Genomic DNA, 23467 nt, shown 5'->3' on the forward strand with positions numbered 1-23467 from the left:
CTTCAATCCAGTCTTCATAGTTACTAAATTTTTGTCTGGTCCTGGGTACACCTTACAATCCACTCACTGATTTTGGAATCCAGCTGGAATCTTCCCCTGTCACAAGGCCTTTTCCAAATATGCTTGAACCTCTTTAAATTTTGAGCACTGTATTCACTATTACTAACTGAAATTTACTGCAAAACTCGATTAGTCTTTCTCTTCTCACATTCCAACTACAGAGTCCATATCCTCCCCTAACTCTGTCTTCTATTCCTTCCCCTTCTATAGTATTTCAGTCCCCTATGATTACTAGATTTTCTTCTTCCTTTACTTACTGAATTACACATTCAATGTGCTTCATATTCTGCTTGTGATGTCAGCACGTATATCTAAACTGTATTTGTTGGTGCTGGTTTCCTGTTGATTCTGATGAGAGTAATATTGTCACTGAACAGTTCACAGTAATCTACTCTTGCCCTACCTTCCTACCAAAGCTTCTTTACCACATTTGGATTTATTCCACTCTCTGACTCACAGAACATTACACTTTCCTTGGTTACTCAATCTTTTTATCATGATCACCTCCCCCTAGTCAGTACCCTCCCAAAGATCTGAATAGGGGGCTATTGCAGAGATCACCATGACATATTATCCAGAGTTATCTCCCCCCCCCCCCCCCCCCCCCAGGGAAGGAATAATAGATCCAAAAGCTAGGATAGTTTCTTTTACTTTTATGTGTATCTATTGGCAGTACTAAGAATTTCACCTCCTTAAGGTAAGCTCTGGCCAACTACACTCTTTCAAAATTTTATAGTTTTCTCAAATGAATGTTAGTTTTGATAAACTAATTAACTCAGATTATAACAGAAGGGCTGCCATGTGAAGTAAAGACTAATAAGATTCAAAAGACTTCTACAATGCTATGTGATGAAATCAGCAAAATCCGATCACCACATGTATTTGCAGAAATAATTACTGATTTTTTGTGTCACAGACATTTACCAGTTTAAACTGTCTCTCATTTTTCTCTAAAAGTAATGATTACTTCTACTGTTAAATATTTTGTAAACCCAGGTGACTGAGTGAGCGCAAGATTTTTGTAAACATCTGTATCCTCCAAAAATTCACAGAACAGCTTTTTCACATGACTGTTTACTAAAATGAAACGAACTGCAAAATTTATGCTGCCTGGTTAGAAAATAACAAAATAATAAAAATACTACATTTGAGATACAAAAGTTCAATACTTACATCACCTGAAGCTCCACCCTGTGAAAGAAGACGTTCCTGGTAGTGTCCCTTGACATGACTAAGCACTAGTTCACGGCTTGCATCACTGTAAGAAATAAATATTTTAGATGAAATCCTTCAATACACTATGATGAAGGCACTTAAGAAACTATGAGGGTCATTCAATAAGTGCTTAGAAAATCCAAGAGATGGCGCTTGTAGTATCAAAATAGTTTGCTGGCAATAAGTGTCATCTGTTGTTAGAAGGCAGATAAAGTTGCAGGTGTTCAGGACATCTGGTGGAATTGACCACCCCAAATGATTGACAAAATCCATGGTTGATGAATCAAAGTAAACAAAATAATTGAGGCCATAGGGTTATCACAAGATCCACTGTTTTCAATTTTGCACAAAAAATTGGGTGTGACAAAATCTCAGAAAAATGGGTGCTGCATTTTCTCTCAAAGGAGAATAAAGAAAACAATGTGGTGAATGTTGATGCTGTATTGGCATTTTCTGTCAAAGTCTTGCCTGGTTACTGCATTGCCACATAAAACGGTGAAACGTGGCTACACTACTACACTCCAAAGACTAAGGAACAATCAAAACAGTGGGTTTTTGAAGTCAAATTGGCTCCAGAGAAAGAAAAGAAGGTGAAACTTACGGCCAAGATGAACATAGTGTTTTGGGATGCATGCAGAATCACACCCACATTGGTTACTTAGTAAAGGGAGAAACAATAACCAATGAGTATTATGCATCATTATTTTTCCGGTTGGTGACAAAATCCAGGAAAAACATACTCATTTGAAAGTAAAAAAGATCATCTTTCATTACAACAACACACCGGTGACCACCCATACAGTTTCAATGGCCAAAATTATGAAATTAAAGGTTAACTTATTGCACTAACCACCATATTCACCACATGTGGTGCCCATTGACTTTTTTTCCTCCACCAAAGTTGGAAAAAAAAAAAAAAAAAAAAAAAAAAAAGGCTCGGCAGATGATGGTTCACATTTGAACGAACAAGGACGTCATCAATAGATGCCTATTTTACAGACCTCCCAGAACTCTATTTTTTGAATGGCTTAAAAATTTGGAGCAACAATTCAAAAAGTATATGGAGTTGAAAGGCGATTACGTTGGAAAGTAAAAATAATTTTTCTGGAATAATTCGCTTTTCTATCTTTCTCTAAGGACTTGTTGAATGACCCTTGTAGCATTATGTTAACATAAGTAGACTGAAATTCTAACAATTATCAGGCTCTTCACTGGTTACTGAAACTTCGTGAGGAATGGCCTTCTAATAAAAAAAAAAAATAAATAAATAAATAAATAAAAAACATGATATGCGGAGGTGCTTCACAGAACACTTATCCATTTTATTGCACCAGCAGTAATTCAAAGTCTACAGCTTTATAACATGCTCATAACAAAATGCAGTCTTACCGGAAATTGCATTTCTTGCACTTCCACAATGTTCTCTTGACCTCAACTGGGGGCTTATCTGTAAGAGCAGCATCAGATGCTGATCTTTTTTGGCCAGATATTGTTTTCTGTACCACTGGTTCTTGAGACTGTACTTGTGATGGTACTGACGAGATCATAGAATGTGCAGCACGGAGGGGTGGAGGTGGGCGAAGTGGACCAGGAGGGACACCACATACCCCATCTGCTGGTGGTGTAGGAGCACGTGTGAGACGAGGTGGTGTTGGCAGCAGTCTTTGTTGATCGGTGGTAGATGGAAGATATTCACGCATTCTCAGTGCTGTTAGATACTTGTTATACTTGCTATAATTCCGTCGACCTGTTTCATCTGTCATCAAGACTTTCGCGTCTGCATGATTCTTGTCACGGACTACTTTCAATCTAATATGTTTTGTAATATCCCATCTCCAGTTTGAGCGATAAGCACACAGTGAGCATTCAAATGGTTTCTTGTTCAGATGTCCAACAATATGAACGTGGAATCGAGATGCTGTGGATGCCCAGAAAGTGCAGTGTGGGCACTTGAATACCTGTGTGAGAAATCAAAGGCTTTAATTACATTTTTGTTGCTGTAATATAAGTACGATTCTGATCCTAAATTATTTTTCAGATCATCAAAGATTATCGGTTTACGTATGATATTATATAAATATCCTGTCATTTTGAAATATTACAAGAACAGATATAATTTACCACAGAAGAACAGATATAATTTAACACAGAACACCAACAAAATGTATATTTCCAGAACTGATTTCTGTCCAATAGTTTACAAACTACAATTAGTATTTGGATCACTAATAAGAACAGAACATTTGATCTAGTGCTGCACTGGTTCTTTGTCTACTGTAATCAAGCACTGTTATTTCTGCAGTTCCTTTGAAATGGAGATATTGGAAATTTTGATTCCATGATTTAATCCTCGAAACGGAAGGAAGGAGTATTACAGTTTAACATCCTATTGGCAATTAGGTCATTAGAGATGGAGCACAAGCTCAGATTAGTGAATTAATGGGAAGGAAATTGGTCGTGCCTGTCAAGCGAACTTACAGATGAACAGCTAATCAAGGTACCATATTTCTATACCATTCTATACCACCCTAAGTAACAACTTCATTATTCCAAAATTTAATGTAAATATTTTTCTCAAAATAAAATGCACACACCTACAAATATAGGTCTGAAACAAATATATGAATAAATATATAATGAAGATATAAATCATTGTCAATTAGAAGCTAAACATTTTTAGTACCACCACATAATCAACTATAAAAGCTATGAGAGATTTTTCATTAGATTAAAAATGGCCACAAAACCACAAGGGTGTTTATAACAAAATTATGTTACCCTTAAACTAAGCTCCTTATTTCTCTTGTAAAAAGGATCTCATGGCTATGAAAATAAATGTAGTTCTGAAGTACAGGGTGTCCAAAACCAAAGTTTCATTTCAAAACACTGTAGAAAGAGAACCACTGTTCAGAATGACGTCAAAATTGAACAGCATATTATTGACGCTGGGGGGAAATGTCATGGGGAAAAAAATTAAAATAAATTTGACCAATAGATACCGCTGTAAGTGTTAGGATATGAGCACAAACACATGCATGGCACACAACTGTTCCTCAGTTTGTGTCCGTGATGCCCAACTAAACTGTTCTATAAGGATTGCAGACTGTTGGTAAAGTTCTTTTAAAAGAATGGTGACTGTGTGCCAGTAGCCCTACAAAAGTTCTGGACAGTCAAGGGTATAAAATAAGGCATTGGTTTGATGTCTGCTATCAGTTTGGAGAAAATTATTACAAAATTCAAAAAGACAGGTTCCTTTCAAGTGCAATCAGGTAGAGGGAGAAAAGCAGTTGATCTGATGTCTGTTGAAGATCTGACTACAGCATTGCAGATAGGACTGATCAGTGGCATGCATGCATGGAGAAATGCTTGAACATTGGACATGTCGGCAAGTACGGTGTGTAAAATCCTACGTAACATCCTGCATTGCTATCCATACAAAATTACTCATGTTCAGGAGTTTCTCCCTGCTGACCTGACAGCAAAACAAATGTTCACTCTGAATTTCTTACTTACATGGGAGTGAAGAATGAATGGCCATGGAACATTCTCTGGAGACACAAAGCCCATTTCCATCTCAAAGGACAAGTCAAAACACAGAATTGCAGAATGTGGCCAACGGAAAATATGCATGCACATCAACTGGTACCACTTCATTCTGGAAAGGTGACTGCATATTTTTCAAGACCTGCATGGATACTTAAGTGCTTGGGAAAGGGTTCATTGAACCAGCTTCACAATAATTCCCTATTCTTTCAATCTCCAACAGTACGCAAAAAAAAAAGAACACCTATAGCTTTCCGTGCAAGCTCAGATTTCTCTTATTTCGCTATGATGATCACTTCCCCGCATGTAGGTCGGCATCAACAACATATTTTCGCATTCAAAGGAGAAAGTTGGTCATTGAAATTTCATGAAAAGATTCAACCAAAACAAAAAACACCTTTATTTTAATGATCTCCAACCCAAACCTTGTATCATGTCAGTGACACTCTCTCCCCTATTTCTCAATCATACAAAGCATGCTGCCCGTCTTTGGACTTTCTCCCTGTACCCCATTAATCCTACCTGGTAAGGATCCCACAACACGCAGACATTTGCAGTGTAGGCCTTCCCCACAACACTTTCTATGTGTCCTTTCCAATTTAAGTTGTTTGTAATTGTAATTTTTAGGAATTTTGTTGAATTTACAGCCTTTAAATCTGACTTATTTATTGTGGAACTGCAAATTAATGGATTCCTTTTAGCACTCATGTGGATAACATCACACTTTGCACACCAATGTCATTCCATCCCTTCCACAGTGTCGATGTGTGGGTGGGATCATTTTTATGCAAGATGGCGCTCCTCTACACACGGCACAGCCAATGCTACAGAGGCATTATGGAAAGGCTAGAATTATCAGCCATCATTGTGCTACTGATCTTAACCTGTATGACTTCTGGCTGCGGGGCTTCTGAAAGATGTTGTCTTCAATGCTCCAATTACAAATGTAGCTGAGTCGAAGGTATGATTTGCACAACATACTCTGAACATGACCGTCGAGACACTCAGATCTCTTGTGGAAGAGGCTGTTACTTGATTTCAACTTGTGACACAGAAGGGTGGATAGCATACTGAAGATTCCTTGTGCCAGTCTCACAACAATTAGAAAATTATGTCATTTTGCTTTGTATGTGGTTTCTGGCCCCAGTACAATTAAAAACCAACAGTGCTACACCTGTTGCCTGCCAAACTTATGCAGTCATGCACACTGAACAGTATGGATGGCGTAATGCACAACTCAAATCACAGCCATGCTTGTTCAAATTTCATGTCATTCTGATCAGTGATTCTCTTTCTATAGCGTTTTGAAACTGAGACTTTAATTATGGACACCCTGTACCATTAGTAACTTGATATATACTATTTCTTTATAGTTTTCTGCCTTGGTTGTGCTCACATTTGAGTTAATAGTGACCAACTTTTAATGTATTTGCCCATTTTCAAACCATTATTCAAGCCATTCTCATATGATTAACGAAATAATTTCATAAATAATATAATGTTTATACAGTTTGAGGAGTTTTCAACAGTTCAGTAAAATTATAACTAATAGCATATGGAGGTTTAAGGACTGTAAAATTCACAAAATGAATATTACAATACAATAAACTTCAAGGTCTCTTTCTCTGTATGTGTGTGTGTGTGTGTGTGTGTGTGTGTGTGAGAGAGAGAGAGAGAGAGAGAGAGAGAGAGAGAGAGAGAGAGAGAGAGAGAGAGAATTTTCATATTCTTTAAAGAAACATTTTAATTGAAATGCAGAAAATCTTGGCAAATTAAAACCATACACCCACATGATTCATAATAATAGTACAAAGCATATAAACAACATACCCTTTTAACAACAGTATATGTACCAGGAGTCGCAGCTGAGTCACTGTTGCTTGCTGGAGTCCCATCATCACTTGTGTTACTTACAGCCCCATAACCAGGAGCGGTCTCAAACCCAACGAGGCCTACTTCATTGTCAGATGGTTTGCAGCCTCCATTAAGTTGTAGACAGCTCTCAGTTTCATTATCAACTGACATATTTTCTTGTTCCTGCATTTCATCTGATGGGAGCTGACCATTCTGGTCACTCTCCATATCTTGACCAAATTCATTCCATACAAATACTTTGTTTACCATGGGATGTGCTGTTTCTTGTTTGTCAGTGTACGGTTCATTCAGCGTAAGTTCTCCGTTCATTTCACACACATCATCAGATGTTTTAAGATTTATATCATTGGACCCTTTTGTGTATCTGTTTGCTTCTGTACATGATTGCAGATGAATGACCAAGTCAGCACTTGTTTTGCAGCGCTGTCTGCAATGCTGGCATCTAGTTGACGAGAGCTCTGTACCACTCAGTATAGTGGATGAATTGCCTCCCACACACAATGTTCTGTTACTTCCTAAGTTGTGTTGTTTCTCATGTCTAACAAATTCTGAAAGACATTTGCATTCATAGTTGCAGAATGTGCACACTAAACTAGAGGAATCACCTGGACCAATTAATAATTTCTCTTTAATTTGATCCAAAAATGAAGAACTTTTCTTTTTCATTGTACCCACAGGTGACGATTCATATTTGAGGTCATTAAGTGACTCCGAAAAACAGTTATTATTTCTTAATTCTATACTGTGTGGTTCACTCCACATAGTATTGTGTGATTCATCCATCCATGACTTACTTTTTTCTTCTCCTGAAACTGTGAATGCGTTTTCATCACCTATTACAGATGCAAAATCTCTAAGAGAGCTATTTGCACATGATTTTGCACATATTTCATTTAAATCCTTTTCACTCAGTGAATTTTCTGATAAAGGTGACACTCCAGGTTTCAAGCTTGTGCTAAAGTCTCTAGCACGGATAGTTGGTATTTTCAGAATGGGTACCGGCTTTGATGCACTTGGCACTGATGCCCTTGGCTGTATGGGTATCAAGTTAGGTATTGGTCGAGGAAACTTTTTGGGTGGTGTCAATTTTGTGAGAACTCCATGGACTTTGCTTTCATGGCGAGCCATTTCACTGCCCCAGGCAGCTTTGAAATTACAGCTCTTACATTTCAATGTTTTTATGTACACATTGCCATTTTTATGATGAATTATATCATCTGGGTGTATAAAATCAGTCTGAAAATCATGGCGTTCACTGTGTTCTTGGGTTGATATGACTTTACTTTTCTTTGCGGTAACTTTAATTTTTGGTGATCTTTTTATTATTCCACTTGAGGGAACTTTACTGCTGCCTATGCATTTGTCACTGATACTGTGATCAAAAGATGAATGCAGTTCTGGAGTACTCGTACCAAGGACTGGGTTGAATGGTGAAACCTGTAGAAGGAACATAATGGTAAAAATAATTTAATAGTTTTATATTATAAAATTATAACTATACATGTACACAACTGTCTACTCCTAAAATTATAAACTAGTGAATTTAACTAACAATTGGACTGACTAATAAAATGTTATTTTGATTAATGGCAGAGAATATTTTCACAACAACAAATACTTGTAAAGTATGTGAAATTTAAAAAATGTCTTAGCCTACTAAGTGCATAAAGAAAATGAGATAGGATGGTATCACTCCATCATATGAGGATATGGCAAAAGGTGATTACCACTGATAGTAATTAACAGCATACAACACAAAAAAGCCAAATAAATGTAAATGACACTCACAGTAACTCCAAAAACCATTTCCAACACATGTATGACACAAGAAGCAAAGATAATTTCATTTTGCCATCTCATAGAATAGAAACTCTACTCCCACATCCTCAATACACAGCAATAAAAATTAATAATATATTAAAATGAAAATTTTCACATTAGGGAACTAGGTTTATTGGGGACAAAATTATGCACCATCCTAGTGCAAAAATTTTGTCATACACTCAAGGAATTTTCAAATGATGATGAAGATTTCTTTGTAGAGTAATGAAACAAATTTGTAATGATTTTTGTAAATTAAGATTAATTTTTTGTCACATTGCATGTAAGCCTGTCACATTATTTATACTGATGAGTCTCCGGTATTTTAAAACAATGATATATGTATGTACATTGTGAGATAGTAAAATTTTGATTCTGGCTTTTTTGGTTATTTATATAATTTTTTCATTGCAACTAATATTAATACAAACAGTAAGGTGATGTTACCCTTCTTCAAGCTGTTGCAGCTCACCTTTTCCTTCCCCATCTGACTTTTTCCCCGATGTCAGCAGGGCAGACTTCCTTAGCTTATTGGGCAGCTAACTCCCCCATTTTTGCTGCTCAGCGACTTTAATGCACATCATCCCCTTTCAGTTTCTCCCAGGACCTGTCAGAGTGGTGCCCTCATTCACTTCCTAAGAACACTACACCAGCCTCGCTCTATCACCTTCAGTAAATCCAGTGACACAGTCTTTTCAATTGTGTCCTCTGCTCAGATTCACTCAGCACCATTCAAAGTCTATGTGTGCTGTACACTGTCCATCCCGTAGTGCAGCGGGTCCAGGAAAACTGTCACTTGCTCACTCTTGGTGGAGACAGTGTCATGTTTCTGTGGGTTCCTGGTCATGTCGGTCTGCCAGGAAACAAGGCTGCTGATGCTGCTGCCAAGGCTGCAGTCCTCGTACCTCTGCCCGTTAGTTCCTATATTCCCTCTGATGATCTCTGTGTTGCCATCTGTCAGGAGGTTGTGTCCCTTTGGCATCACCAATGGTCCTCCCTTCATGGGAATGAGCTCTGGCTTATTAAGCCTCTCCCAGTGGCTTGGACGATCTCCTCTTGGCCCTCCTGCCGCTACGAGATCATTTTAACTAGGCTGCGTATTGGGCACTGCCTATTTGGCCATTGTCATTTGATAAGTGGCGCTACCCCACCACTTTGTTCACATTGCGCCCAAGTTTTAACTGTCCGCCACTTCCTGATGGAATGCCCCCTTTTTTAACCATTTACGTTCCCGCTTGGGTTTGTTGTATAAGTTATTGGCCATTATAGCAAATGAAGCACAGGCTGTCGAGCACATTTTACTTTTTATCCACCAAAGCAATATGGAGAAGGTCATTTAATTTTTAGTTTTGGATCTCCGTTTCTGTATGGTGTCTTTTTTAGCCCTTTTTCCATGTGCCTGTCTTTAGCTGTCTTCTATTATGTCAATTGGGATTGATGTATAGTCGTTTTTTAACTCCTCCTGTCTTCGTATTCTATAGTTTTGACTTGAGCGCGTATGACCCCAGTTGTTTTTTGCGACCTAAAGCAAAACAGAACCAAAACTAAGGTGATGCCCCTATAAATTCCAGTATTCATCCAAACAATGTGGAAAATGGCCAATAAATTCTGTTCAAATTAATAACTGTGTCAGGCTATTTTGACCTGATTGAAAAATCACATTTTTCAGCAGTTCACCTAAAAACTACACTTAATATTGGTTATTAATTTATTTTTATTCTCATTTTCTCATTAAAATTGAATTTTATGTTGCATTAACTTATGTAAAGGCATCATAGTTTTTATTAGACCCACTTTTATTTGTGTCCATAATAGCTTTACAAGGTGAAACAAATTTCATTCAGTCTGTATATGACAATTATCAAGAATATGCAGCAAATAAATTTTGTAACAAAACTCAAAGGAATCTAAAAATATCTGAAGGTAACAATGAATTTTGAAGTAAGGTGGACCTTGGTGCTCCAATCTTCCCAGATGTTAACAGATGGTGCTAATGTACTGGGCAGCACAGACTTACTACCAGAGAGCTAGCACACAGTGTCAATTTACAGACAAATACTATCCATTAAGATCTTAAGTGTTAATTAAACTGCAACTCTGCAAAAGCCCAGGATATTATTAACTTAGTGAACTAATTGTAGCATTGTCACCAAAAGTTAACAGTGATCTGAGAACATTCAAACTATTTTATTCCCAGTTTTTGTCACAATGTATTAAAAGTCTAGATAATTAAATATGTTTAGTGAAGAATTTCTTTTAACCTGTGCAATAAAAGTAAAAGTGATGATGTGTTTATGACTCGTGCATGTCTTATATGTTTATTCGCAGTAGTAAACTAGAGGTAAGTACTGGCCAGCAAACCTGTCTTATAAGTAGTCATAAACAAGCAGACAACTGTGCCACAAAAGAGCAACCACAGTACTTCAGTTGTCTGCTTCTCTGTGACATCTACATGTTACTATGACATCTACAAGTTACTACAAAGGGCTGAAGAAAAAATTTAATTCTCTAGACTTTTAAAAAATTGTGACCAAAAACTGTAACTAAAGTATTTTCAATTAACTAAGTGTATGGACCAGGCATACTGAAAGATATTTTTTTATTATTTAAATTATTTATATTATATTATTTCAATTTATTTTCTGCTGGTCTGTAGAACAGCTACACTCTGAAGTGACAACAGATCACATCCTGAGAACTGCTGGTAATATTAATCACTATACATTACTGAAAAGAAATGGAACAATGGACTTACAAGGATTAATATCTACATATGTACTCTGAAAGCTGCTGAGGAGTGCTTAACACATGGTACTTAACACCGTATCAGAAGTTAGGGTTTCTTTCCATTCCAACATTATATGAAGCATGGGGAGAAGGACTATTTATGTGTACCAACGCATGCTGTCATTAGCCGAATCTTGTGATTTTGTTGGAAAAGTATGTAGGAGGCCTTAGTATATTTCTGAAGTCTTATCTTAATACAGGTTCTCCAAAAATTATGAGTAGGCAATATCCTTTGTAGACAGATTGCATCAGTTCTTGTCAATGAACTAATAGCCAACAGCTATACCTATGATTACGCCTATGTGATCACTCCATTCCATATCCCTACAAATTGTCACAGCCAGATATTTGAATGAACTGAGTGATTCCAACTATACCTCACTGATACTGAAGTTTTACGATACGACACTTCCATGTTTTGTGACGTTCACAATTTTACATTTACGAACATTTAAAATAAATTGCCAATATTAGGACCACTTGGAAATCTTATTAAGACCTGTCTGGATACTTGTGAAGCCTCTTTCAGATACTACTTCATTATAGATAACTGCAATATGTGCAAAAATGTCTGAGGTTAATCCTAAGATTGTCTGCCATGTCATAAAAATAGGATCCCAACACACTTCCCTGGGGCACAACTGTTGGAATCTATGCTGATTTGCATGAAGAAGGTCATTCTGTTGAAGATACCTCATTACGTTTCAGCTCAGACTATGTTCTATAGCAACTGACATCAATTATATTGAATGATAGTTTTGTGGATCACTTCTGCTAACCTTCTTGTAGATAGGTGTGACCTATGTCTTCTTCCAATGATTGTTTGAAGGATCTACAGCAAAGGAAGAAATACATACAAATTCTTGTTTAAGTACGCAAGATTGGAAAACAGTGAGCAAGGAAGTGTAGTCATATCTGGGAGCAGCAAGATTCAAGACACCACCTGTGAACCCTGATTTAGGTTTTACTTGTTCTAGCCAGATTATTTAAGGTGAATACCTAGATCTCAGGGTAAGGCATATTTAATCAGTTGAACTAATGTTCCATCTATAATGCCATCACTGTCAAAAGGACCTCAATCTTCCTAAGTCATACTGTGAATCGACCGATCGGGCCAGGCTTTCGTGCGCATTTATCTTTGGCTAGAGAGCATCCACGGGTAGCTTACAAGAGGTCTCTGGTGAGCTAGTTCTCTCACAGACTGTTCGCCAACAAGGCAAGTGGTGCCTAACAGAAAAACTTGGGGTCCTGCGGAACACCGGGGAGTGTCAAGTTGGCAACTGTGCTTCCGACTACGGGCATGCAGGCCGCTTTCACTGGAGCTGGTGATATAGCAGGAAAAGGGGTCTTTTCCACTGCAGCCTAAGGACTGGTGATGCAGCAAACCACTGTCTGTGCCCACGTTCTACTCCACAGACTGCCATGGGACCGTAAGCTGCATGTTTATATCTCTCCATTAATATTCAGTGAGAAGCTTCTGAAGTGGTTGTTTTCATTTAGCAGCACAGCAGCACTGTTCTAAGTGCAATTACGATACATTATGCCAGTCGAGTGACTCGAATGGGTGCTAACCTGGGTAATACTCCTCTACTGGGTGGCCCTCAGAGAGAATCCAATATCCGCTAAATATCATCTTACTATTTAAATCACTTGATCTGTTTGACAAGGTTCAGCCTCCCGTGGCAAGGTTTCCTTTTAATTACATGTTTGCTGTTTATTACATTGGTCCTTTGGTAAGAAAAGTGAATAAGAACATATGACCTTACATTCAGCAAATTTTGCTATGTGGACAGCATAAAGTTTTGATGTGACTTTTAAAGCTTCACCAGTGTTCTTTGTGGGCGCTCCTCACAGATTTGGCCCAGCCTTGGGCCCCTAAGCTATTAATGGGATTGTTTTATTAAGTACAGTTGTGTGGGTTTTGCAACCAAAAATAAAGCTTCTTGCAAATGCAGCAAAACTGTGTAAATTTATTGTAGTTCTCTGTTCTGTCACCTGGTAACAGGAATGTTTTACTTGTCCTTTCTTATACTGTAAAAGAGAGTGGTATTGAAGAAAGGGGGAGTATCTAATCGTTAAATCTAATCCCCAGAGTGTGAGATTCAGCTATTTGTTGCCATGCTATATTCACATGTTAATTTGTTGAGTTTGTAATAAAAGCTTTGTATATGCTTTAGAACCAGTTAATTTGGGCCAATTGGCTGTGCTCTTGTGGTGTGTCACAGGTTCTACCACCTAGTGTGAACTGTGTGCAAAGCAGGAGACTGCTCCGAGTGTTCTGTAAAAGTTTAACCTTCAAATTTCTTATTACAGTTGTCATATATATCTTTCCTTAGAACAGTCTTTAAAGTGATTTAAATGCCACTGGATGTGCCAAGTTAAGGTTCAGTTGGATGTTCTGTGAGTTTATGTAAATTATTTTATGCACTGCTAAAAGGTTTTAAGTGTTGTTTGGTTTTAATTAAAGTCCTACAATGTTAACATTAAGTAATTTCACTCTCAAACACTCACTGGTGTAAAGTATATTTGGAAAATTTCATCATATCAAAATATTTTCTTTACAGTGGTCTCAATTTGAAAATTGGTAAATTGAGTAATTTCATGAATTTTGTTACTGAGCTCAAGCGCCCTAGTTTGGCTCAGTAGATGTCGGTTGAAGTCAACATACTGCATGCCAGAGATAGGTCAACTTGAGTTACAAAACCAATTACCTCAGGTTGAGTGGATTTCAAGTCAACCCGAGCTAGACTATTACTAACTTGTGTTTTGTTTGCACACTGTACAGCGGCCACCACTATCAGTGATGCTTTCACACGACAATGGAGTTTACTGCCATTACACTGACTGAACATGTGTTGAACCAAGTTCAGTCTATGACTACAGAACACAACATCATTCAGTGTGATCTTTAAAAGTGCAGTAGCTTATTACGATTTATCTTGTTACAGAACATTAGCGTCATGGCAACTCGGCAACTAAAATTTTGAGTACAAAGTGACAGAGAAACATGATGACAAAGCAGTAACTTTAATGAATCATTCCCAAGCAGTTGTATTTGGCTAACTCAGGATCGTCTGATCAACATAAAAACCCTTACAGCAAATTCCGGGTGTCTCATTAGTGTATTTTTGAATTGTGACATACAGCATAGCAACTGGTCATGCACATGACAAGACATCTGGCTACTTTAAAAATGCCCAATTTCCATCCAAATCTTACAGCAAATTCAAAGTGACTCATGAGCATATTTTCAAATTTCAGTCTGTAAAGTGGCATCCATTAATCTTGTGATGAGACATTTGGCTACCTTACCGCTACAGCAAATTCCGGGAGTATCACCATCTTGAAAATTTCATGTCCAAAGACTCAAGATTGTAGTCTGTAGTACAGTTCACAGTCATGCTCCTGAAAAGGAATTTAGCTATGTTACGATTGCCAATAGCCGCTATACCGCACGTTTCAAGTTTTTCACAAGTACATCTTCAAAATTTGAAGGCAAAAGACCAGAAATTGTGCCCTATGTAGTATCCATCACACTTGTGACTATACACATAATCACTAATTAGGTAACTGCAAAACTCGGGTTGGTTACCTAAACTCAATGGTAAGCCATGCAGACATGAAAGAGAGAATGGCATTGAATGTTATCTCAGTTTTTTCATCCCAACCCAGTTTAACTCAGTTTGAACTCAGCTTACACAAACTTGCAACTCTGTTAACTCGGTTTGCTGTAAACCCGAGTTGGCCCATTGCTACTTCGTGCCTTCTCTCACTGCTGCCAATCCTTGCGATCTACGGTGAGTGGCACAGGTTATTGTACGTGAGCTGTGGAATTGCTGTACATAAGGTATGCAGTGGAAGTATTCTGTCAGCACTGAATGAGATGTCAGACTCGCCTTACCTTCCAACCGCAGTCACCTCCAAGGTTGGCACAATATGATATTTACAGACTGTACGCCAATTATTATTTTGGATGTGAAAATTAAAGAAATTGTGTGCTGGATGTTCTTGCTTCGTAGAAATGTGCGCAAAGTACGGCAATGACATGTCATTAAATCATTCCCTTCCGACATTTGTTTTATGAAGTTGGTCGACAAAACAACACTTTTTACTGTCACTGACAAAGAAAAGCAGCTGAACTCCATACTGCTTGGGATCTAATGAATGAGGATACCTTGTACATTTGTGAAATTTAACTATGACTCCTGATTTTGTCCGAAATTCCTTCCCTGATGTATGCCCTTGTCACTTGTGGAAACATCATTTTATGTGTACAAAAATGTTTTATCAGATAACCGCATGAGCATAAGTCAAGAAAGTTAGGAGAAATTGATTGTCATGTGCTGTTTTAGAAGAAAATAGAATTACAGAATTGAATCTTGATACTGCACATTTTTTTTGTTTTTCTGCCTCATTGTGGATGTTTAGCAATATGCTACTGCACAAATGCATACACTTTTTATTAATTGACAGTGCTTGAAAATCTGAGCTCTAGTTATTAGGCTAGGACTGAAACCAGGCAGTCCTCATCTCCCTAGTTTCACGCATTACTGTGCAGCCATGTCAATTGGGTGGCTGAATCGATAATTATATGAATGCACGTTGCACAATCGTACACTGCATGGAGTTCAAGAAGGTCCTGATTCCTGGAGTGGAGATCGTTTTGACCTTGAAGTTTCACACTTTTTCCCTCTCTTCTAATGCACAAATATATTTCTCTTTTCCATTGAAGCTTTTGAGACCACAGATAAAGTACAGCAAGACCATGTTCTTTAGAGTGTACCGGTACTAGCAATTATAAAAGTGAATGTGGGCACATCAAGCCTTGACAGAACTACTTCGAACTGCTGAGATATGGTAAAGTACAGTTGTGGTTAAGATCTGTATCAGGAGGAAGGGGTATCCTTGTGGGAACTTTGGACTGGTGTTGTCAAGATTAACTGCAATAATATTTATCTTGTGCTGGAAACAGAACCCAGAATCCGCAGGCCAGTGCGTTGGAATGGTCCCCTCCTGCAGCTTGACAAAGGCTGTACAAGTAAGGGAGAGAGAAAGACTGAAGACTCTACTTTGGCAACGTTATGGGTCTCCACACATTTGTCTTCACTGCAGGACTCAGCCAAAACTATCAACGGGCCAAGAAAAAAAGACATAATTTCCTGTGCTTTTCTCACATGAGAGCCTGAGAGGCTAGGAACACAGCAGTCAGGTACTTGCAGGATTTCCTGACTTTGGAAAATCTTTTCCCTCTGTAACACACTAATGCTAATTAATGAAATTACGATTGTATGGTGTATTGAATGAAATTTGTGACTAGGTTGAGAATTTATTGCTAGGGAGGACACAGCATGTTATTTTGAACAGTCAGCAACATATATAGAAGTAACTTCGGGCATGTCCTATGGAAGTGTGTTGGAACCCTTGATTTTCATCTTGTATGTTAATCACATGACGCTCAATATTAATAGCAACCTGAGACTTTTTCCAGGTGACTCAGTTACCTGTAACGATGTACTGATTGAAAAAAAACTGCACAAGTCTTCATTCAGATCTTGATAATATTTCAAAGTGGTGCAAAAACGTACAGTTAGCTTTAAATGTACAGAAATGTAAAACTGTGAACTTCACACAGGCCATAGATGATAGGGGTGAACAGAACCTGCAGAGACGTGAACGGGTAAATAGACATGCAACTGTTGAGCATCCGATCCCTAGATGAAACAAGGGGTTATCAACAGCGTCTGTCGATGACCATTCAGTGAACACTGCTGTGTACGGGCCTCCGCAGCAGGTGTCATTCTGAAACGCACAATGCATCCGTCCCTGGTGACCATGTCCACTCCTACGTGCAGTCTGTTTTTCTCCATATGATGGCAGCTACCAGTAGGACAATGCAACATGTCACACAGCTCACAGTATAAGTTTGTGGCACAAAGAGCTCAAGGATGAGTTTACCATAATCCCCTGGCCAACAAACTCCCTGGATTTAAACCCAGTCGAGAAACTATGGAACCACTTCAATCGGGCGGTTCGTACCACTGAGCCTCAACCGTGAAACCTAGCACAGCTCACAGAGGCACTGGAGTCAGCATGGCTTCACATCTCTCTCGCTACCATTCAGAACTTCACTGACACTCTTCCTGCACATCTGCACTAGTAGGTGACAATGTGTCTGACGTTGATGCCTCGTGACAGAAAGTGGACGTCAAAAGCTTGTCCAATCTGTAAACCAGGATAAGTGACAACTGACATAACGGCAACCTCAGTTATGACTGCAGCGGACACGGGATCACTGAGAATGGGCGTCCGCAGCTCGTGGTCGTGCGGTAGCGTTCTCGCTTCCCACGCCCGGGTTCCCGGGTTCGATTCCCGGCGGGGTCAGGGATTTTCTCTGCCTCGTGATGACTGGGTGTTGTGTGCTGTCCTTAGGTTAGTTAGGTTTAAGTAGTTCTAAGTTCTAGGGGACTGATGACCATAGATGTTAAGTCCCATAGTGCTCAGAGCCATTTTTGAGAATGGGCAGTGAACCGAAGGAAAAGTATCGGATAAATTACGTTCCTTATTACACGAGATCAATGCTCGTGTCTGAATATGTAACCATCCAGGCAAATTGCTGCTCAAAAGATTCACCACAACACAGTCAAAGGCGGGGGGAGCAATATTATACTACTGGGCCTGTGACAGTAATTGAAGGCACCACTTGCTGTGGACGACACGAATATTATTACAGACCATCTGCATCCTTTTACACTTGGTATCTTCCCAGGATAACAGTCTACCTTGTAAGCTCAGTATTACGATGTAAATTGTTTGTAGACAGTTATGGTGCACTAACTTGGAATGTCTTGGCCATCAAATTCGCCTGATCGGAACCCTACAGAATACTTGTGGGAGAAATCACAGGCACGTAATTTACATCTTCACCTGCATCCTTTTTGCAAGAATTGCTTGACCTGTGTATAGACATCTGGTGCCACAAAACTCCCGGACTTGTCAGACCCTTGCAGGGCCAAAACACTCATACTTGACTGCAACTATAGCTCCCTCACTTGATGAAAATTTCTTCCCACCAAGTCAAAGTTTCACGTTAGGAAGCGGGAAAAGTCGTTTGTGGGTAAGTCTCGTGAATAAGGTGGATGAGGAACCAATTCAAAGCCCAGTTCACGCACTTCCGCTGGTGTTATCACTGATGTGTGGCATGGTGCAATATCCTGTTGAAAGAGCACATTTTTGCATGCCAACCTTGGTTTTTTTTCAGCCAACGTAAGTATCAAAAGATCCAACAATGAAGCACAGTAGGGTCCAGTTATGGTTCTGTCCTTTTCCAAGTAATTTATAAGGCTCCTTCCTTGGGAATCTCAAAAACGGTGGCCATCACCTTACCAATTAAAATATGGTCCTTTGCCTTCTTCGGTGCAATATCACCAGCACTTGTCCATTGTTTTGACTGCAGTTTTGACTCTGGTGTGTGATGATGGATCCAAGTTTCATCAACAGTTACAAACCGGTGCAAAACGTCTCGAGGATTCCGATTAAACATCGGCAGATATTTTGTTGAAATGTTGTGCTGGATGCACTTTTGGTCGACTACGAGCAATCGTGGCATTCACCTATCACGCAGCTTGTTCGTAACCATTTCTCCAAGCAGAATATTACGCATTTTTCTTTGTGGTGACATAAGCTGGACGGCTGGAGTATGCTTCGTCTTCGATGCTTGTCCGACAATATTTAAATTCACTAATCCAAAAGAAAATGGTCTTTAGTGATGGTGCAGTGACCGCGTGAATTTCATCCGGGTCTGTTCTGATATGGGCGAGAGTCCAACCATTCAGATGAAAATGTTTGATAACAGCAGGAAACTCGGTTTTCTGTCAACAATGAAGTGCGCGCTGTACATTGAAATTCTTTGTACGATCCTTGGAATAATCAAGTTTACTAACCACGAAGATGCAACAAAAATATTCCATTCTTTCATGGAAATTACCAGACTTATCAAATGGGTGAATGAGTGTGAAATCTTATGGGACTTAACTGCTAAGGTCATCAGTCCCTAAGCTTACACATCACTTAACCTAAATTATCCTAAGGACAAACACACACACCCATGCCCGAGGGAGGACTCGAACCTCAGCCGGGATCAGCCGCACAGTCCATGACTGCAGCGCCTTAGACCACTCGGCTAATCCCGCGCGGCGACTTATGAAACCACCCTCGTAGTGCAGGATCTATAGTTCACAATACTACGGTGTGTGTGTTTTTTGCAATGAAGCTTCCGTGTGAAAAACAATGACGAAACTTACTTTCGAAACGCCCCTTTTAGAAATATTTGAGAATTCTATAAGGAATGAAAAGTCAGTATACAAGGTTCAGTGAAGTAGAGAGCCTGTATACAGAGAGAGTGGCCATAGCCGAAGTTGCCCGTGATTGGTTGATTAGCTTTGGCGCCATTTTCTTGCCAAACGTCTCTCGCGCTTCCTATGTTCGCCGTGCTTTTGAGTTGAATTGAAGTTCAGAGGGCTTTTGGAAACGATTAAAAGGTATTTCAATTATTTAGATTTTGTTATGCGTTGTGCATGTATGTTCGATTTAGTTGTATACCGTTTTTTAAGCTCTTTAACAGTTCGTGCATACTGGTAGCATCACAAGCTTTTCTGAAGCCAATATCTGACAGTCCTTGCTGGAAACGGAAAGTTCCTGTAATTGTTGTGCCATGCTCATTCGACTATATAGCGTCAAACTTAATTTCGTTCCGAATCACAACTCTAGGCATTATTTTGGTTTCAGTATTATTGACTGACTGATGACGCAGGCAAGTTGTAAGCACGTTTTCCGCAGTTGTGGTTGCTGAAACATTATTCGTAGTAAATAATTGTAGGTACTCTTGACGACAGGTTTTAATAGGCCTACTTATTGTGGGGTAGAAGGGATACGGTAGTTTTCTTGTTATATTTGGTCGTTATTACAGTAGCCTACATTTAACATTACCTGATTTTTGTAATCTTTTTCGTTTGTTATCTACGAGAGGTATTCATATATATATATGAAAGAAAGTCGTAAGCAGTTGCTTACTTGTGACATGCAAAAAGTTTGAAGACGTAGTAATACGTCTCACCCTTTTTGCATGTCACAAGTAAACAACTGCTTATGACTTTCATTCATCTGGCGTAATACAGGTACGTTAAATCTTTAGCGTTATGCACTTCCGATACAAAACAAATGCTATACACTATATTTTTTTTATTTACGTTACTTTCATTGCAATACGTCTAGTAAACGATCTTTAAAGGAGGAAAATTCAAGTAACGAATAATTTTTACAGCCACTGTATCAAATTTTCCTGTGCTGTACGTAGCAGGCTACTATGAGTATATTATAGCTGTAAAGAAAGGCATTTAACGAATGATTTCGCCATATTGTCTTGTGCTTTTGATTCAGTGAGTGTGTACTCCACTACTGTCCATTCAAAAGTCCCGCCCGCAGTTTGGCAGAAAAATGGGCGCCGTATCGTCCGGTCGGCCACTGTCTCCCTATACAGGCTCTCTACAGTGAGGGGGCAAGTGTTTCCCCCTGTGGACGTGTAGGTGCAATGTTACCTCGAAAGAAGCTTGAGACGAGTGCAGCTGGGAGCGGAAGTCGGACACGAGAGTCGGAATATGCTGCAAGGGCGGTGGGGGCGGCAGGCGCGTGGGCGTGGCCGGCGACGCCTGTAGGTGCGGGGGCGGCACCTGGAGCGGTGGCGGCGGCGGCGGCGGAAGTGCCTCTGCGGGGGCGGGGGCGGGGGCGGGCGCCGAGTCGCTGGCGCCCACCTTGTTGCGGCGGCGCGGCACGGGCGCCCCCGCACTCGCCGGCGGCACGTGGTGGTTCATCTCGTGCACCGTCAGGCTCTGCTTGATGTCCGCCGTGAAGTTGCACAGCGAGCAGCGGAACGCGCCGTCGCCCGTGTGGTTCTTGTAGTGCCGGTCCAGGTTCCACTTGTACGGCGTACGGAAGTCGCACATGTCGCACTTGATCATCGGCATCGAGTGGTACTTGACGTGCTTCGTGAACCTGGCGCGCATGTGCGTCACGTAATTGCACTTGCTGCAGCGAAAGAACTTCTTACGGAGGTGCACCGCCTGTTCGTGCCGCGCCACTAGCGCTTTGTTCTGGTCGGAGAACGGGCACTGCGAGCACGTGTACGTGTCCTTACTGCCGTCTTCGGTTATTTCGTCGGCCTTTTCACACTTCTCGTCTTCGGCGCCCTCCTTCGGAGCGGAGCCGTCCCCTAGCGCCTCCTCCTCGGAGCCGGCAGGTTCCTGCTTCACCACTACGTCCGGGCAGGGCAGCAGAGGCGGTGGCGCCTTCGCGCCCTTGTCCCTGTCCGGCGGCGCCTTCTTCGCCTTGGCCGACGGCGTCTTGGGCGAGCGCGCCGAGCTCTTCCGCTTGCCCCTGCCCATGACGTGCACCATGTGCACGTGCCGCTGCAGCTTCTGGCTGTGCTTGGACGCGTACAGGCAGTTGGGGCACTCGTACACCCTGATCTTCTCCTTGTGCTCGTCCTTGAGGTGGTACAGGTACGAGCGCGGGTTCTGCGTGAAGTAGGTGCAGTGGCTGCACGAGTAGTTGCGCTTTATCTTACACTCGGGCAGGTTGGCGTCCTCTTCCGCCTCCTCCGCCGTCGTCGCGCCCGGCTCGCCGACCTCGCCGGAGTCGGCGCTGTCGTGGCCGTCGCAGTCCTCTTTCGTAGTGGACTCGCCGACCGCGTCCGCCGAGGAGGCGTCCGCGGCGGGGGCGTCGCCAGCGGGGGCGGCTGCGGTTTCGCCCGCCGGCGGGGCTTCGGCGGCCTCGGGAGACGTCATCGGCGCGTCAGTGGCCGCGTCGGCGGTGACCTCGTCCTGCAAAAGAAGACTCCGTGAGCGGCCAGCGGCGAGCGAGCGCCAGCGGCCGCCGGCAATCGATAGCGGCGGCGCGCCACATCCGACGGGCTGCTTCCAATTTTATCCCTCGGCGCGCGGAGCGGCTGCCAGCCTCGCTGCGCCCACGCCCTCTGCGCCTCCGGGAGAGAGCGCAGGCCGCTCTGGAAGGCGTGCCACAGTGCGCCAGCTGCGTCACAAACCGGTGGTCGAGCATCGCCGAACATCTTGCAATCTGTCACTGGCAATCACGAGAAGAATACCACGCCACAAGAACACAGTTGATCACAAGAATCGTGTAAAGAATCTTTACTATCTGTAAACACTTTAAATCTTTTTGTAATGCCAATATAGCCTGATGAGATATCATCTCGATACACGTCGCTAAATAAATAATTGAAAGAGCAACAAATTTTGTGATTAGTTATCTTAAACTTCTGTAGTCCTGTCTTCCTCAGTTGCGCGTAATATTACGGTATATTGATAATTTTTACTTATGGACCGTCTGACAGCAACTGAATAAAACACAATTTTAGTGCCATACGCGTTTCACCTTTATTTTCTGCAAGGCATCATCAGTGGCAGGTTGCGTGGACAATTTCTTACATATTACGCTCCTGTTGCATTTTTGGTGGTGTTCTTCTTATGAATGCAAATTTGCGGTTTTTTCCCACCTTCCACAGCACTATGAACTGAACGCTTGTTTCAATGCAATGTTTTGGTTTCTGTTGCCGACTGTCAAATGTGACTAGTAGCGGCATCTGAAAACCTTTTCATATTTTTGAAACAGTCACGGTCGATTATTCCGGATAGGTGGATTGGACCTCACATACTAGACTTCTCCCTGTGGAGTTTTGTAAAGGATCTGGTGTACAGAACCGAGGTTAGAGACCTACAGGACTTGAAGGCACGCATTTGCAATGCTTTTGAACATGTCATCGTGAAGATCTTGTATCGTATGTGGAGAGAAATGGCATTCCGACTAGACAGTATACGTGCGACTAACAGTGCGCGAACTGATGTGTACGACTGAGGAACAAAACTTTATGAATTATCTTACCACATGTTGAAAACCAGTTGTCAATATCTAGTACAGTTCTAAAGATATTTAAGTAGTGAAGATAATATATGGACACACTGTATTTTTGGGCCATGTAATAGTGTTATTCTATACTAGATATTTCATTTGTAAAGTCCCCCTTCATCATACAGATTTTACAGTTAATAATTACCGGTTTCGGCTACTTGCCATCTTCAGATCTGTTCAAAATGGC

General features: G+C 40.8%; 1 protein-coding gene across 1 annotated transcript in view; it reads right to left on the reverse strand.

Moving 5' to 3' along the window:
- Window positions 1-22139, reverse strand: part of LOC126235329 (uncharacterized) — a 66487-nt gene extending 44348 nt beyond the window's left edge. The window contains exons 1-6 of the mRNA XM_049944052.1: window positions 21046-22139; window positions 7712-7975; window positions 7469-7642; window positions 6649-7360; window positions 2665-3233; window positions 1234-1318 (exon numbers count right to left, since the gene is read on the reverse strand). Coding sequence (XP_049800009.1) covers window positions 1234-1318; window positions 2665-3233; window positions 6649-7360; window positions 7469-7642; window positions 7712-7975; window positions 21046-22139 — 2898 coding nt within the window. The remainder of the gene's footprint in view (window positions 1-1233; window positions 1319-2664; window positions 3234-6648; window positions 7361-7468; window positions 7643-7711; window positions 7976-21045) is intronic.
- Between the last annotated feature and the right edge of the window lie 1328 nt (window positions 22140-23467).

This window comes from Schistocerca nitens, chromosome 2 (genome assembly GCF_023898315.1).
Source record: "Schistocerca nitens isolate TAMUIC-IGC-003100 chromosome 2, iqSchNite1.1, whole genome shotgun sequence".
Taxonomy (NCBI): Eukaryota; Metazoa; Arthropoda; class Insecta; order Orthoptera; family Acrididae; genus Schistocerca; species Schistocerca nitens.